Source organism: Dipodomys spectabilis, unplaced genomic scaffold (genome assembly GCF_019054845.1).
Source record: "Dipodomys spectabilis isolate Male_0828 unplaced genomic scaffold, ASM1905484v1 ptg000001l, whole genome shotgun sequence".
NCBI lineage: Eukaryota > Metazoa > Chordata > Mammalia > Rodentia > Heteromyidae > Dipodomys > Dipodomys spectabilis.
Window position 1 is genome coordinate 17,667,799 of NW_024870678.1, and position 18,495 is coordinate 17,686,293.

The following is an 18,495-nucleotide window of genomic DNA, read 5'->3' on the forward strand; positions in this document are numbered from 1 at the left end:
CTCCTATAAAACATGAATAGGTTTGACATATGTTCCTCTCAAAAATTCTTTATTTAAGAAACCCCTTCAAGGAAAGTTTTTTCACTCCCCTTTAGACATAAAACACTTTGCACTTCAGCATTAAATTAATTTTTCCAAAGACACCTATAAACAGGTGAACTAAAATAGAGTGGGTAGGTTTTATTCTTAAGCATAGCTGTTTATATTACTGATGAATCATGGGCACAGTGAGTTTGTGTGTGTGTGTTCTCTGTGTGTGTGTATGAGAGAGACACAGACAGACAGATGACAGACCCACAGACAACAAAGAAAATACAGAAAGGGATCTTGTACTTTTTCCTAGAGTTTACCTGGATGACGTTCCTATTACTTGTAGGCACCAATATAATGGGAGTACAGACATGTACCACCAATCCCAACTTGCTGGTTAAGATGAGGTCTTCCTAACTAACTTTTGGCTAGGTTAGACTCAAAATGTAATTCTCCCAATCTCTCCCTCCAGAGCAGCTCGGATGACTCACTGTGGTTAACTGAAAATTTCACCATCTATACAATGGTGTAGTATAATGGCAACATCAAACATTTGTTAAACATTTCTAAAATGGCAAACACGATTCTAGGTTGTTCATCTGACTCCTCATAGCAGGTCTATGTGGTAGTTGCCTTTGTTTCCCTTCCATTTTTTAGACTGGAGACACAGAAAAACTAATGTACTCTGTGTATTCCACTCATAGTGAGTGAGGAAGCTCGCTGTCTATGTTCTTTTCTCTGTACTGTAACTGTCACCTAGACAAGAAAACTTGTCTTCAAGTTTTGCTTCATGCAATGTGATGGCCTGTCCTCCATATGGTTTCATTCTAAAAATCACAGAACAGGCACACATAATTACTCATTCCAATACTGGTGCAAAGGTTAACGCAAGTACCTAAGTAGCCTACTAAATATAATTTAGCTGTGAGATTATCAGGAAAACACCCACCAGATTTTATCAGATATAGTACAACTGCTCAGCTGATACAGAAATCCATTTTTCAGTGCCCCTGATAGATGGATCTCTATTTAAGTATCTTCACAGTTATAGATACCCTACATGGTAGATCACTGTCAGCAGTTTCACGTATAAGAATTTAATTCTTATATAGCATTCAAAAACAATCCTCTTGCAAGGTGGCTCATGCCCGTAATTCTAGATATGCAGGAGGCTGAGATCTGAGGATCATAGTTTAATGCCAGTACAGGCAGGAAAGTCTGTGACACTCTTATCTTCAATTAACTACCAGAAAACTGCAAGTGGTCCTGTGACTCCAAGTGGTAGAGTGCTAGCCTTGAGCTCAGGGACAGTGCCTATGCCCTGAGTTCAAACCCCATGACTGACCTCCCCCAATATTAAAAATCCCTTTCCCCTGATATTTTCTTATATAGGATCCATTCATATACTGTAAATAGCAGGTTTCTGCTCTGATAAACCTTCCCATTTTTCAAGGAGACAATTAAGTTTTCTTTAACTCTTCTCTTGTTAAAGGTTAAATGCTCATGTTACCTTTCTAACCCTCTTGTTCAGTTGATGGAGCTATCAACATCCTGGTCACATCTCTTTGGATAAACTCTAATTTGTCAATTCCTCTCTTAAATGAGAGTGTCAGCAACTGAACATAGTTCTCAGGCTGTGCTCTGACTAGCTATGAGTGCATGTGGATCACTGATTTCTTGTCCGTGCATTAGGTGTCTTAAGACAGAGAAAATGTCATTGGCCTGTACATCACAACCTATTGAGCATATATTTATGACTTATAAAATATGCATTGGGTGCTGGGATTTATATTATCATGCTAGCATCTAGAAGCTGGCAAAAAGAAATGCCATAATAGTTGATTTATGTGTGTAAATGCCTAAATCACTTAAATATTGATTTTCCCCCTCAGCTGCAGATCAAACTTTCCAAATGCTAAAGGTTCTATATTTTTTAAACAAATAAATCTGTAGTTTGCCAGTCAGAAATAAAGTAAGCATCTGTAAGTAAGCTCAAATCATCCAAAACCTGAAACACACGTAGGTCTATTTTTAAGATCAATAAAGATAAGAATAGAGAAACCAGTAGAAACAAATTTTAATAACAACTGCAAGGTATCTCCTGGGGTAATGAAATTGTATCCTAGATTTTTTTTCAATGTTTTTTTCCACTATGGTACATTGAAATGATATGTGGTGATGAACTTGATTAAAATTCAGCAGATATTTATGCAGATGGACTATCTGCTTATGCAAAGTACCACAGGGAAACATTAAGACATGAATAAGCTCTGATTCCAGCCATCATCAGAATTTCTCCCAGAAATCCCAGGATTTTAAAGGTACATTTATAATCATAAAATAAGTATCATGATCATTAGTGTAAGGTGTATGTGATATTTTAGTTTGGAAATCTATCCTTATTAAAACTGTATGGCCCAGAATATATATGTATATATATATATATATATATATGTATATATGTATATGTATTTATGTATATATATATACATAGAGAGAGAGGATGGATAGATAGATTACATAGATATCTACATCTATACATCTATATATACACATATAGATATATATCATGTGGTCAATATCATGTGAGGAGGCTTATGTGTATTTTCCAATTTCATCCTCCAAACTTCTGAGATAGGTACAATTTGGTTCACTTTAGTGAAAATTAATTGAATCCCTGAAGTGATAAGTTTCCCAGGGCTACATCACACTTGAAGGCAAATCAGAGTCCAAAACTAGTTTAAAGCTCCAAAAATAAGCTGCTTCACTTGTGTGATTTATATGACTCTTGTATGCATAGAGCTGTCAGATAACCAACACAACTCCACTTGTTTTTTATTAGCCTGTTTATTCTTCTTGGAGCATGACGTAGTATCCACTGCTCTTTGGTATTTTTATTTCCTCAAGTCTACAACCAGCCTCTACTGCTATAATAATACTGTAATACTACATAATTCCTGAGTAAGAGAGGAGAGAAAAGGAAATGGTGGTAGATCAATAACATTTAGCATCAAATCAAAATACCAATATTGCCAAGACTGATGTTCTAGCTTCTGCTTCTGCGGGAAATAAATGAACTGTTACTTCAAAATGCCTACCATCTGAATGATGTAAACTGAAATTAAAGCAACATGTGGCATTTTGGCTATAGTTAGGAGGTAGCAGGAATAACTGTTTCCCAGACTTTCCTTCTTTCCTTTTTACTGCAGTATAAAAGGACTGTACAATAACCACATAATGCCCAAAGTAATAAATAGCCACAAAAAAACCAATTTCTTTAATCAGTGAGAGTAAGGTTAACTAATGTTCTCATTCAGAAAGTAAATAGCAGTGGTCTTGTCTAATTTTGTCTAATGTCTAATTTTTGGTGTTGTCTAATTTTTGAAACACATAAACAGTGTTTCTATAACAGTTTCATGAGCATTATATTTTTTTTTACCCATTTGTCATTTTTGTTATGATAAGTCTGCTTCTCTCTAACTTCATGGAACTTGGGTTGTAATGTATCCTGTTATTTTACTTAGGACTAATCTTACATATTAGGACCCTATAATTTTCCATGTTGTGGGCAGAGATCTTGAAAAGTAAATTAAACTCTAGTCAATAAGAAACCTATATGTATCTAAAAGCATAATTTATAGCTTACATGATTAGGTCAATTTAAATTATGTATTACATGTATTTGATATGGGATGTTTGCGTATTAATTAATCTAGTCCACAGCAAGAGTCCCATTGGAATGTTCCATCCAAACATGAGTAGAAGGAAAACAAACAGCTGTTGCAAAAACCCAACTTGCAATCAGAGCCTGAGAACACAAAGCAGTTTCCAGAACTTGGCCGCTATCCTTACGCACATCTGCTGAGATTGTACTATTTCAAGTCAAGATTTTATCAGTGTATATCAGAGAGAAGCAAATCATTTCCTAAATTAGAAAACATAAGGAGAATATTAAATATTCACTTATTGTGTAGGATGTTGTCTTTTTAAATATTGCATGTATGTAGTGTTTAAAAAATCTGGGTGCTAGTGGCTTGTGCCTTAAATTAGCTTTCAATTCAAAGCCAGCCTGGGCATAAAAGTCTATGAGATTCTTATCTCCAATTAATTACTAAAACTAATTTATTTATTAAATGTTGAATATACTTCAAATTGAAAAAGTTCTGGAAATTAATAAAATAATTTAGTAAATAAATTCACTACTTCCTAGAGTAAAAAACTCAAAGACAGGCTCTGAGTTCAAGCCATAGTACTGGTACCAGAAACAAAAATCAGCTGGGCGCTGGTGGCTCATGCCTGTAATCCTAGCTACTCAGGATGCTGAGATCTGAAGATTACAGTTCAAAGCCAGCCCTGGCAGGAAAGTCTGTGAGACTTTTATCTCCAGTAAATCACTTAGAAAACCAGTAGTGGCACTGTGGCTTAAGCAGTAGAGCACTCGACTTGAGCTGAAGAGCTAAGGGATAGTGCCCAAGCCCAGAGTTCAAGCCCCACGACCAACCAAAAAAATAAAACCAGAAACAAAATGCAAACAACAACAATAAATAAACACCTATCTATTTACAGAGAACACATTTTGAGAGTCCCTAAATGAATCTAAGTTTTTTGGGGGAAAATTTAATCTATTTGCTATATTATAAAGTTTGGTCTTCTTACCAAGCTTTGCTGGATTTCTTGTTTCTTACATGAGACCCACTAATGATTAATCTTTCCTTCCTTCCTTCCTTCCTTCCTTCCTTCCTTCCTTCCTTCCTTGCTTCCTTGCTTCCCTCCTCCCTTCCTCCCTTCCTCGCTTTCTCCCTCCCTCCTTCTCTCTTCCTTCTTGGTGGTATTGGGATTTGAACACAATCCCTCAATCTTATGAAGAAGACACTACTATTTGAACCACATGTGCACTCTCCATTTTTTGCTTTAGTTAATTCTCAAGTATATTTCTTACATTTTTTACCTTTGTTGGCCAAATCTCCCAGCTTATTAATGAAGTGAGTGTTACTGGCCTTGAACTATATTTCTTTCCATTGCTGTCTTCTTTCAATAGTTGCTGTGACTATGGACATGACCTATTGCCTCTAACCAATTGCAACCAAAGTATTCTGACCTGACCAAACTCTCACTGTAATATTTCTTTTAAATTATAAAGAACCGCTGGGTGCCGGTGGCTCATGCCTGTAATCCTACTCAGGAGGATCGTGGTTCAAAGCCAGCCTGGACAAGAAAATCTGTGAAACTTATGTCCAATAAACCACCAGAAAAACCAAAAGTGGTGCTGTAGCTCAAGTGATAGAGCATTAGCCTTGAGCTGAAGAGCTGAGGGACAGCGCCCAGGCCCAGAGTTCAAGTCCATGACTGACAAAAAAAAAAAAAAAGAACCACATAGAAAGTATAATTTGCCCCAGTTTTGTTATACATGAAAAAAACTTATACTAAATCAAGATTGGTGTTACTCAAATGAATTAACAATTTCACAAACATTTACATGGGGAACTCTTATGGACCTGTCGTTTTTCTGTGGTCATCTCTCACAACTACTTCCCTGCCTCCACCCCTCTAAGCATCATGACTGTCTCTTTTCACCATCAATGAAAAACATTGTATATAAATATTGACTAAGAGATGCAGTGAATTGTGGAAAGAATACATGTTAAGGGGTAATGTCACAGGCAGCTGATAGAGTTGAGTGCAAAGATACTGATTGGTCATTGTTAGCCGCACTGGACAGTAATTCTGCTCATCTGCCCCAGAACTCAGTCTTAGTATTTTAACATTCATAATTTTCATCACTACTTTGTACTCATCAAATTTGCTGATGTCAAATTCAGATAAATACAGAGGACACAATACTATCAACTTGGACTGGCTGGAATCTTCAAATCTAAAATAAAAAAAAAATTAAAGATCCCAATCTCTGTCTGTTTTCCCCACCATCTGAAATGAATGGTAACAGCTGTGAAAATAAACACTATTTGCACTGTAGGATGGTTAACACATTACAACTGAGAAAAGGAAAAAAATAGAATAAAGGAAAGGAAAGATAGCATAAAAAGCACAGCAGGAAGAAACACAAAGAGGAAAGGAGAATGAGCAAGAAAAGGAAGGTTTATTTCCTTAAGGTTTGCTTCTTTGCATCCTCCAGCACTTGCCTGCTCTACTGTCATCTTAGGAGTACTGTCTTTTTCTAATAACCACAACCCGTAACTGATTCTCTATGATGAAAGGTCATGTAAACTTAAGACCTTTTGCGTTTACTCTGCCTCTTCTTTCATTTTACATCCTCTTACCTGTGCTGTGTTCTAATGATTATTGTGCTTTGAAAAGAAGTCCTCTTATTTAAATGTGATCAGCATATGAGAGAACAAATAAAACTTTGAAGTAAAATACTGTAATACTGCTTCTACTTTAAAAAGAGCTCTGTGAATCAATGTATTAATAAACACTGGTTGGAAAGATATCCTTTCTGAATTTCAAGCTGGGAGGCTTCCAAATCTAAAAAGATGAATCAATTGCCCTGGTTGGGATACTAAATGGAAATTGACAGATAGGTTTAATTTATCTTGCTCAGTATTACGAAGCCTTTCCTCCAGTTGATTTTACTATAGCCCTCCAGAAATATTTGCTCTGCTAAGCAAAATCAAATATTAGGTTTTCATACTCCATTTAGTAGGATAACAGTGATGATAATCTGGCATCAGACAACCAAATGTTCCAGGCTTATTTCATGAAAAGAGTTTCCTCTCTATCCAGTTGTCCTCAATAGCTTATACCACCCATTATCCATCTCTTCTTATTTCTTAAAGTTAGAGAGAGGAGATAGAATACAAGCAATCTAATATTAAATACATTAATAAAACTTAGTTTTATGAGTTACCTTTAGCCTTTTCCAACCCATTAAGTATTTAATGCCATGTGTTCCATGTAATTGTGTGACATGAAGTTATATATTGCATAGTAGCTATAGTGATACTTGCAAACAAGCTGTTTCTTTTCCCTGAAGGAAGAATTTTAACAGGTACTCATGCGAAATAGCTATTCATGTTGCTCTTTCCTTAATGGGTTGGAGCTGAGTCTCAGCAGGATAAAGAGCATAGCTCTGAACTATCTCAGGGAATAGATGGGTGCTGCTCCGCTCCTGAATCCACTCCGCAATCCAATACCTGAATCTCCCCAAAGAGAATTATTCCTTTTATAAATATAGAGAAAGGGGTGAAAAATTATGTTTATGGGGACCCTTATGAAATTAACTATTCTTCTTAAATTCACTCTCTCTGTGCTTAGAAGGAGTACATCTCTCATCTCTTCTTACTGTAATCTAATCCAGTAAAGGTAATAATTGCATTAAAGTAAATTGCAATTACATTTCTAGCTGTAGAAATAAAATTTCTCCAACTAACAGAATGGTAACCGCCGGTTAGTTCCTAAATTATAAAAGAAAATGTTCTATTGGTTTCATATATGATATTCTATAAAAATTAAAGAAATTAATAATGTTCACAAGAAACTAATTTCAGAGACTAAGAGATAAAATTTATAAATTGATTCTTCAAAGCCCCAAACTGTAGAATATTAAAGTTATGCACCATCCACATACCTCACCAATTTATCAATCAATGCTAATGGATGCAGAGATCTACTTGTGCTAGAGTCTTTTATGCTACTAGTTGCGGTGTTTGTGGTGATTTTTCATCATACTCTGGCAATATTCCTGAACAGCTTTTTTGCTCAGTCTTTTCTGAATGGTTACACATTAGTCAAACCAACAAAAAGACAGCATTTGAGTAGGCAGAGAGCTGCTGAATTCCTAGCAGTAATCTTACCTGGAAGAAAATTAGAATAAACCTAAGTAGCAAAATGGCTAGATATACTGAAATTTTCAGAACTTTTTCAATTTGAAGTAGATTCGGCATTTAACAACTACTAGCCAATAGAACCTGTCACCTTTGCACTTACTAAGGATCTGGGGACATTTATCATTTAATCATTTACCTATTAACAACTTATCAATTGTTTAAAGAGATAATGCATGTAAATGCAAAGACAATATTATAGCTGATGTGTGATCCAGTCCACCTTCTGTCCACAGCAGATTGGTACCACTAAGACTCTTAATACTAAAATCTACAAATACTCAAGTCTCATATAAAATGGCATAATATTTGCATATAACATCAAATCTGTTCATGTGCTTTAAATCACTCTTAGATGAGTTATGTTTCCAAATAAAAATGTCTATTAATAATTATTATGCAAAATTGTTTAGGGAACAGACAAAGAAACTTTTTGAATACTCAGTACAGATCCAATGTTTCTTTAAACATTTTCCACTTAAATTTTTGATTCCACTCCTTGAAACCTGTGTTTGCAGGGGGCCAACTGTTTCAACATGTCAAAGCTGAATAACAGATCATACACTGCCATCTCTAGTTCCTGCTCTACATTCATTTTTACAGTACTTGCTTATCACAATGCCCACTAAAAAACACTTGCTTGTTGAGCATGTGCATTTAGGACAAATATAACTCAACCTTCTAAGAAGATCCTAAAAAGGAAGATAGTATTATTTAGTGATAAAGTTATGAACTACCTTGGGCTAATGGCTGTGTGTTTGTCCAATCAATATTTAGTAGTATTGTGTTTTCATCAGAAATGGGCAATATCCCACAGTACCTTTGTGAGTTCATTGAAGTGCCCTTAGGTGCATCTCCACATAATTTGTGATCAGAGCTGGATACATCCTAGAGAATACCGGAAATACATGGAATCTCGAAAGATATTATTGATTCAAAACACTGGAGATGCATTAGCAAAGTACAACTACAGAAATCATAGTGGATAAAACTTTCCCCAACAAGAAGACTTAAAACAGAATTTCAGCTACAAACGATATGCAATGGGCAGGGATGTTAGGTAGGAAATATTTCAAGACATTGACCTGAACAGATAATAAGTGAAAACAATGTTATATTGCACATAAGATTTCTACTTTAAATTAATGAAAGGAACCATCTGGCTAGACCCAATCCTGGAAGTTGGGAAAATAATCACGTTTATGTAAGGTATATTAAATAGGTAGGTTTCATTAGGTAGCCACCACACGCTATTCCAGCAGGAAAAGTGTATTTACCAAACTGCTGCCCTCAGCCTGCCTGGTGGAGAGGCATTGCTGAAAAAGGAAGAGGCAGCCCACCCCTGGGCCAGGACGTATCTAGGCCAGGGACAGGGAGAGGTGTGGCCAGGTAGGGGAAAAGAGTGGCCACACTGGATCTGGATGTGACCTCAAGATCTGGGAACTGCCTGTGGTCAGATGGGAGGCATGTGACCAGAGACAGCCCAGGATGTGACCCAGCAGGAGGGGAAGGTGACTGCTTCCAGGTCTGCCAGTTACCTAGGTAACAGATACTGGATGGAAACTTAGCCAAGAGGTAGGGATGTGTCCCTGTGCAGACCTTACAATTTATATCCTCGAAAAATTTAGATAGTGAAGTTACCTTAGGGTGTGTTGAGTTTGGAGACACAGTTGGACAATCATTTAGTATATGACATTTATAGATTAAATTGTACCTCACTCAGTTCAATCATCCTGATCTTCCCCATTACCTGAATAAAGTATAGGTCTATAATCATATATAGAATATTTACACAAGTAAGTAAGCTAAAGAGAAGTCATTAGGTCAAGTTCTAATTTAATATGACTAATAGAAGAAAAGAAAATCAGTACATAGACACGCACTGAGGGAAGGCCACATTGGAAAAAATAGGAAGACAGACAGGAAGGAAGGAAAGAGGGAAGAAAAAAAGGAAGGAAGGAAGGAAGGAAGAAAAAAAGGAAGGAAGGAAGGAAGGAAGGAAGGAAGGAAGGAGGGAATGAAGGAAGGAAAGAAAAAGAGAGAGAGAAAAAGAAAAAGGACTGTAAAGCCCTCAGAGAAAACCAACACTGCTGTCTTCGGACCTCAGATGCTGTACAACCTCCAGCACTGTGAGAAAATACACTCCTCTCATTAAAGTTACTCGGTGATGGGGAGGATCATAGTACAGACATCGAATAGGTAAAGAAACTTATATGGTATTTTAAATGTTTTTTTAAAATATTGAAATCAGTACTTGAATAAATAGATTTTATTATTATCTATATACATTTTAGGGTAACTGAAAAGCAATGATTCTAATTTTGTGTACATGGATATTTGTGCTTGGGGGAAATCTATGTGCTTAGCAAAATGATGAACCTGTTTACATGGTTGCTTTTTCACCAAACTTAGAAGTAAAATGGATTCATAGATGCAAAAAATTTAGGTGATGCAAAAACTATTCTAATAAGGCCAAAGTGTGAGGATAAAAAGAGGCACAGAAGATCTTAAGAAAAAATACTTAAAAACTATGTGTGAAAACCTATTTTCTTCTTGGTACTACTTCATGTAGTCCTCATTAGCATAAGGTAAATTAATTCTCTCTAAATTATCACTGATCTGTACATGGAATTTCTGATCTATATATTTATATGTTCCTTTCCTCCATTTCTGCCTCTCATTCCTTCTTTGTACTATGTATTATTTGACTTTATAAATATTATAAATACTGAAATAAATATAGAAACTATCTTAAAATCAGGGTAAGCAAATATTTTCTACTTTATCATTAATCTTAAAATCTTGAATGTTAAAGTTGATCACACTTTTTAGCTATACAAAATTTTAAAATGTCTTTTTTCTGTCTTTATACATACAAACCATATATATCTATACATTAGAGTAGAATATGAACAATAGACATAAATGAATTATGGATATTTAAAACTTGTATTTTACAAAATAGTTTCATATGTCATGACTTGATGGCATTAGACAATCAGTTACTTGTGAAGTAAAGAGATGGAGGACGGCAGCTGAGGCCAGCATGAAAAGAAAGGTAGCAAGATGTCATGTCAACAAATAAGCAAAATGTCATCATTTATATAGATAGATATAGATAGATATGTATTACCGTTTCATACCATTCTTTTTAACACTTGTTATTATCTCACTTTGATTATAATCATTCTAGCACACATAAAGTGGTTTTGGCTTATAATGTGCTAATGAGTATTGCTCATGTGATTATTGACTATGCTAGATCTTATTCCACTTTTCAATGCAGTGGTCTTCTATCCTTAAATTGTAAGAAATATTTGTATTTTCAGATACAAGTCTTTTTTAATTAATTTTATTTTAAAAGTAATGTACAGAGGAGTTACAGTTACAAAAGTAAGGTAATGAGTACATTTCTGTTGACCATTGTTACCCATCCCTCCTTTCTCTCCCACTTTTCCTCCTTCCCACTCCCCCCTCTTGTAAAGTTCATTTCCAACATAGTGTCTTGGGAGAATCTTTGCTGCATTGGTTCACCCTTTGTCCTTTGTCTCACCATTTTGTTGTTCCTCTTTCCCTCCCCAAATCAGATAAACGTATATACAAGACACAGGGTACCAGAATAAAAAACAATGACAAAAGGGGATAAACCGAAGGGGGAAAAAAATGAAAGAAAAAAGAAATAACTTCACACAGTACATTAACAACAACAAAACCAAAAACAAAACCCCTCTTGTTTCCATATCTTGGAGTTCATTTCGATCAACATTATTTTACATAGTCTTAGGTATGTATCTTTTGAGCTATTGTGATCCTTTGGGAGGACTATCCTAGATATACACTAATTATTACAAATGAGGGAAAACATGGAGCCTATGTTTTTGGGGTCTGGCTTATTTCACTTAATAGGATTTTTTTCAAGTCTTTCCATTTCCTTATAAATGTCACCTTTCTGATGGAAGCATAGAACTCCATTGTGTATATATACTATATTCTCTTGATCCATTCATCAACTGAGAGTCATCCAGGTTGGTTCCATATCATAGCTAGGGTAAATAATGCTGTAATGAAAATAGTTGTGCTGGTAGCTTTAGTGTGGCCTTGTTTGTGTTCATTTGGGTAAATGCCCAGGAGTGGGACTGCTGGATCATATAAAAATTTCTTAAAATCTGGGTACTTATAGTACTATAATAAATATTACATTTTACTATGATAGTAATATCACAGACATGAAGTTCTTCTGTTTTAGATAAACATATTCAAGAAAAACAATGTGGTACAAATTTTTAAGTATTTGAAATATATTTGGAAGCCCTAAACATGGGTTGTTATATTAGATACTTATGTTCTACTGTTCTCCCCAAATTTTCTGTCCACTTCCTACTGAATATTTTAGTAATTGAGAAAATCCCTAAAAGTAGTTCAGTATTCTTTGTAATACATAAAATATTTTTTCTGCTGCCTATTTGGACTCTCCTAATAGAAGAAAATGTCTAGCTGATTGGAACAAGTATGCTATGTGAAATTTTGGATGCTTATTTTAATAGACCCTAACCCTTTTATATGAATTCACTCCTCATTACTCACAACAGCACAAGTGCTATAGTCTAGGCAGATATTTATTATTTTCTATATGAAAAGACGTTAGAGTAGGGCCATTTCTCAATGGAGCAGGGGAATAAAAGTTTTCTGAATTTCAGTTCCTTCTGGAGCACCAAGTAATGAGCTCTTAAAGGACATTGCCGAGCTGAAATTTAAAATCCTGTTTAATCAGCCATAGCAAGCTATTGTGCAGTCCCCCATGGAACAAGTCTGAGAGGAATCAGGGTTCCTTCTCCTCTATCCCAGCATAGCTTGGCAATGCTTTCCTGGTCAGAGTCTGCCGTGAAAGGCCATAGAGCGCCAATGGCTGCAGAGCTGGGGCTCTGCGTGTCAACACAAACCAAACAGAAGAATACAAATCATCAGCTTCACTTTCTGAATGTCTTTATTTACCATGTTGGAGTGGGATTTCAAAAAACTTTAAAAAAAACTAAAAGGACTGCAGCATTTGCATTGAACCTGTCACTCACTGCTTCAGTTTTGATTCCTGCCCTATAAATGATCTTTATTTGTATGACTCCAAGGTCACTGTCAATCTCAGAAAAAAGAAACCTCAAGCATACATTGGATGGGACTTGTCAGGCATGTTAGAAGAAAAGAAGGATACTTAAAAAAAAAGATGGATGATCACATTCATACAAACAAGCTTATTTGATTATGCAGGGGAAAGTATACTTTCAGAGACAGTTTTGACTGAATTTTAATGTAAATTTTGCTGCTAACCTTTTATTTTTCTGTGACTAACAATGTTTCCCAGCTTAATTTGTGCTGAATGCAAAATGCCTTACAAATAGATAGATATCATTGGCAATTACAATAAGACTCACAAAACAAATGATCTTGGGGCTGTATAGAAATCTCCCACTTTTGACAAAGATCTTTTACTCTTTGGAAATTCTAAAGCTCAAATTACAGACTAAGAAGATGACAGGAGGGGCTATCTTTGATCTCATGGAACTTAACCTATTTCAACATACTGAAATACTGGGAAAATAATATGTGACTATATGTTAGGCTTCTAACGAGTGATGAATAAGGTTGGTATAAAGGTTAATACTAAAAAAAAAAACCTTTGTCTCAACTCTATACTGCAGTGATTTCTGCCTCTCTCAAATGTTACCCTCTAGAAAATAAAATGATTTTAAAATAATAAGGAAAATGTGACTTAATAGCCCAACTTCTAGCAATAATGGTTATGCATTGTCTCTCTTATAGCTCCTAGCAGTTGGAGGACAGTTGACGTTTACTGTCTCATATGACCTTGAAGAAGAGGAAGAGGATACAGAAAATGCTCTCCAGCTGGTTGTTCTTTTAGAGGTAGAGTACTGCGTATATTGATTTAAACCATATTATGTTCTTGTATTATTTAAGGGTACCCATACTGTGTTTAAGCTGATGGTTTGTCAATGATTTACCTAATACTAAAGAAAAAAAATATCCCCTGGGAATCTTTTATGCCATGTACACATTTTACTGTGAAGCATATGTAAAAATAGAGGTATATTCATTGTGCCCTAAGGATAAAAGAGGTTTGTAGATTAGACCTGAAAGTTACATTTAAAACAAATGATCATATTTCTTAAATTGTATGATGGAAGTGCTTAGGTGAAGGTTGACTCTTATAGTTGTATTTTTCCTTTCCTCTTGCTTCCATATTAACTCTGTGGTTCACCTTCTTTCTTGATATTAGGCAGAAGTAAATGGAAAAAGAAATAATCATAGAATTGTAGTCAAATCTTGACTTCAAAATTTAGTAGCCATAGGAAAGATGTAGGGGAAACTTTTCAAGATAAGCAGTTCTATAGCGCTAGGGGCCTAAATTTATCTAAGAGCATCTCTTCCAACCTTTTCACTCTCCTTCTTTCCATGGATCTAAACACTTCCCCAAATGGTCACACTGAGACACACAAGTTCATAGTTCCAACTGGTCTGGGGTTAGCTTAACACCAAGCTCTGTTCTTTGTCTTAAATGTTTGAGGCACACAAATCAGTGACAAGATGGTAAACTTCTTTCCTCAAAACAGATTTTTTTCAGAATTGGAGCAAGTAGTATAGATAGCACATGCACACACATACACATATGTAGATATGTGTGTGTGTGTGTGTATATACATATATATATGTATATATATATACATATATATATGTATATATATACATATATATATATATATATATATATATAAAACTACAGGCACACCTTGTGTTTCCTTGAAAATGAAAGCAATTCTGTTAATGTAAAACATTCCAAAATTTCATCTCATCAATAACCATAAACTAAGGGCTACCAAAGTGTCACAGGTTAGCCTGTGATGACCCATTACATGACTGTGATATCATTGTTCCATTTGGAACGCAAGCACATACATCCTTTTCTTGATTATTCCATCTCCATACATAGATATCCTTAAAAATAATAGCTTAGGAAGTAGAGCTGTGGCTCAAAGTGGTAGAAGGCTAGGCTTGAGTAAAACCAAAACAAAACAAAACTCAGGAACAGTGCCCAGGCCCTGAATTCAAGTCTTGGAACTGAAAAATAAACTTGATGAAACTTTCCCTCCTTACTATCTTCTTGAATCTACTTCCAACATAAAATATTTGACAGTTATTTTTATATATTTGTGGACAAAAGAGTCAAGTTGGTTTTAGTCATGTGTATGTCTATGAACTGCCAAATAGCTACTATTTAAGTTATATAAAGGCACTTGAAATTGAGGAACTTGAGCTATGTAGTAGATTTGGCACAGACTGAGATGATTACATTGCATTGCCTTCCCCTCAGGCATCCTAGAAATACAGTGAATGACAAGAAATCCAACTGGAAACGCAAAACCCGCTGAGGATACTCCACAGTGTGGAGAATCCAAACCCAGATAACTTGTCACCTCTGTGCCCTTCTCTCAGTTTCACTCATATATTTTTTTTTCTGTTTTCCCTTTAGGGAAATGACTTGAGAATCAGCACAGCCCAAGAAGAAGTATATTTGCAACCATCTGAAGAACACATTAACGTAATAACACTTAAAGAAGAATCATTTATCATACATGGCACAAATTTCCCTGTCTCTAGAAGAGATTTTATGACAGTGCTTGCGAATCTGAAGAGAGTCCTCATACAAATCACATACAGCTTTGGGATGGATGCCATCTTCAGGTAAAATCAGGAACTGCATTTCTTCCCCTGGTTCACACATTTACTTTGGGGCAGAGGTTGCATATACTAGCTAGAAAAGTGAATTTTACAAGCTCTGGGTTTGATGCTTCAAATAGAAGATAAGGATAAGCAATGATTTTTTAAAATTATTTTTATTGTGAAAATACTGTACAGAGGGGTTACAATTACATGAGCAAGGTATTGAGTACATGTCTTACCAAGCATTGTTGCCTCCTCCCCTGTTTCCCCTCACTAACCCTTCCCATCTCCTCCCCCACCCCCTCCCACCCCGGTATTCCCACACACACACACACCCCACCAAAGTTGCAAAGTTCGTTTTTCGACATAACATCTTGTACATCTCATTGTTGCAATGGGTCCACTTGTATCTCTATTTAAACAATTTGTTTATGAAGGATATTCCTACTAAGCTTTAAAAGTTTACATATCCCAAATAAATTTGTCTTAAGCTTTATGATCATTATAATTGCAAAGCATTTTCTCCAGACCATGTCATACATAATGATGATCATATTGAGAATATAGAATATTGGAAAATAAAAATTTCTTTTAGGATGACCTAGATAATGAGAAACTAGAGAGATAGTATTCCAGGGTACTCATTTAGGAAATACTTCGTAAATTGTATTCATGCATTAGTTAACTGACTATTTTCTGACTTCATAGTAGTGGTTTGTAATAAGAAGTGTAAGCCTCTTTCTTTAAGGATCCACAGATCTCACATCTGTCTTTAAAACATGGTAAAACCTATGGCCACATGGTAAAGAGAAAGAGGCTTGGACTGAAGCCAACACAAATGTGAGAGCAGTAAGCACTGGTGCCCACTGAACAGGTGACCCTGTGAAAGTAATGTGTAATTAACAGTGCCCACCTCTTCAGGTCTGTTGTGAGAATGACATGTGGTCACTGGGTCAAGTTCCCTTAACTTGCACAATTTCAAACATTGGTTTCTTCCTTCTTCTCTATAATTACTTTTTACTTTAAAGAGGGTATCCTCACTTGGCCAAGAGTGTCCCTAGCTGACTGACAATCATTATGCTTTCCCCTTTCAAAACTAGTCGATTACTATTGAGATGACTTATAGTACTAGAGATTGAACACATGGCCTTGCACATGCTAGGAAATAGAATTGCCAATAGAATTATGCCCCCAGCTTTTTTGCTCTTATTTTTTATCTTCCCTCCCTTGAGACGAAGTCTTACTGCAGTTTGCCTGAGCTGTTCTCAAATCCAGGATCATCTTGCTTCTTCCTATCCAGGATATGCAGTTATAGGCATGAGCCACTATTCCTAACCTAAAACAATGAGATTTGGGGTGACAAAATTTTAACTTCAATTGAACCTGAATGAACTTTACCCTTTATCTTTTTTTTCTACTTCATACTGAATACCATAAGCTATCTTTTTAACTACCTTCTAGTCAGATTGTTCAATAATTGAGTTTAACCACACACTGACAACTATTGTCCCTTGATGCAAAGCACCATGTCTAATACCAATAATTCTGAATTTTCCTTTGCATAGAAGCCCTCATCATTTGCTTGTTCTATCTAGTTTGTCTTTCACTTGTAATACTTCAACAATGTATATTATCATTACCATTTCCCAAAGGAGCAAACTGCAGATTCATAAACAAAACCATTGCCAAATAATACTCCTCTTTTGCATAGACAATTCTGCTGGAAGCTGGATTAAAGTGCCATAAAGATGAGGAGCAGCACTTAGGAATTAATTATGGGTTTTTTTTTCCATTTAGTAAATAGAGATTGTCATGATGTTTAAGTAGCACAATGAAATGAGTCCTCTAGCTTTCAAAATGAATGACAACCAAACTGACAAAAAGTTGCTAGGGGGCTTATTGTTTCCCAGGCTGGTTAATCCAAAGACACTTCCCCCTGATTTATGCCTGACAATTTCAGTATCTCCTCATTTTAAAACCATTGGTTTCATGTGAGGTTTTTGTTGTTTGCTGGTATGTGAGGGATGCTGTCACAGCATGTGGCTATGGGAGGTAGAACAGGAGCTAGTCAAGGTTGGTGGCTGCATTTTTTTGCCTATAGTATTAAAACACACTGATTCAAGAGGTAAAAGCCAGTGTCAGATTTGAGACTCCTACTTGTTTCAGGAGACCTGAAAGTCAGCTTGAATCCTGTGTTCATAAAACTTGTTATATTTTACTTATCTCTGATCTCCTAGTAGACTGCTCATATTTGTAATACATCACTTGAATTGATTTAAACTTGTCTTGCACAGCAAGCGTGGACTTTAGATACTGTTTGTGTGCAAGTACCAGTAAATTAAAACACAACAGAACAGCATGTTGATACTTGAGGGAGTACTTGCTTAGTAGGTCTGTCAGTGAATGGGCTTCCGATTGCACAGTAACTGTGCGAATGGCATTGTAAAGGAAGAGGAGCTGCAGGTCAAGAGTTTTTGACTTTCCTGTTCAATGGAGCTGTTTAGTAGTTGTAAACCTAAGGATGGCTTTAACCTTTTTGTGCTTCAGTCCCCACTCTAAAATAAGGAGGACGATTGGCCTGCCAACTTCAAAAGGTCACTTGGAGAATGGAGCTGCTGGAGCACTTTGCAAATCAGCACACATATGTGAAGTATTCCCATCTCACCTCCGTCATTGTTTCAGGAGATACCAGTTTCCCAAGTACCATTAAGACTCAGAGGCACCTAGAGCACACCACTGGTCACTTGTGCTGTTTACACACTTGCGTTGCTTACAAACTTGTGGTAGCTCTTACTGTCCCTGATTCAGAATGCTGAAAGAGCAATTCAAACGTGAATACATTTCCTTCTAAGTCTTCCCCCAAAGTGATGAAGACTGAGAAAGTGTGTCATAA

At 35.9% G+C, this 18,495-nt stretch overlaps 1 protein-coding gene across 1 annotated transcript in view; it reads left to right on the top strand.

Moving 5' to 3' along the window:
* Positions 1-18,495, top strand: part of Lama2 (laminin subunit alpha 2) — a 556,565-nt gene that overhangs the window by 296,605 nt on the left and 241,465 nt on the right. Inside the window, exons 14-15 of the mRNA XM_042696100.1 lie at positions 13,686-13,787; positions 15,412-15,623. Coding sequence (XP_042552034.1) covers positions 13,686-13,787; positions 15,412-15,623 — 314 coding nt within the window. The remainder of the gene's footprint in view (positions 1-13,685; positions 13,788-15,411; positions 15,624-18,495) is intronic.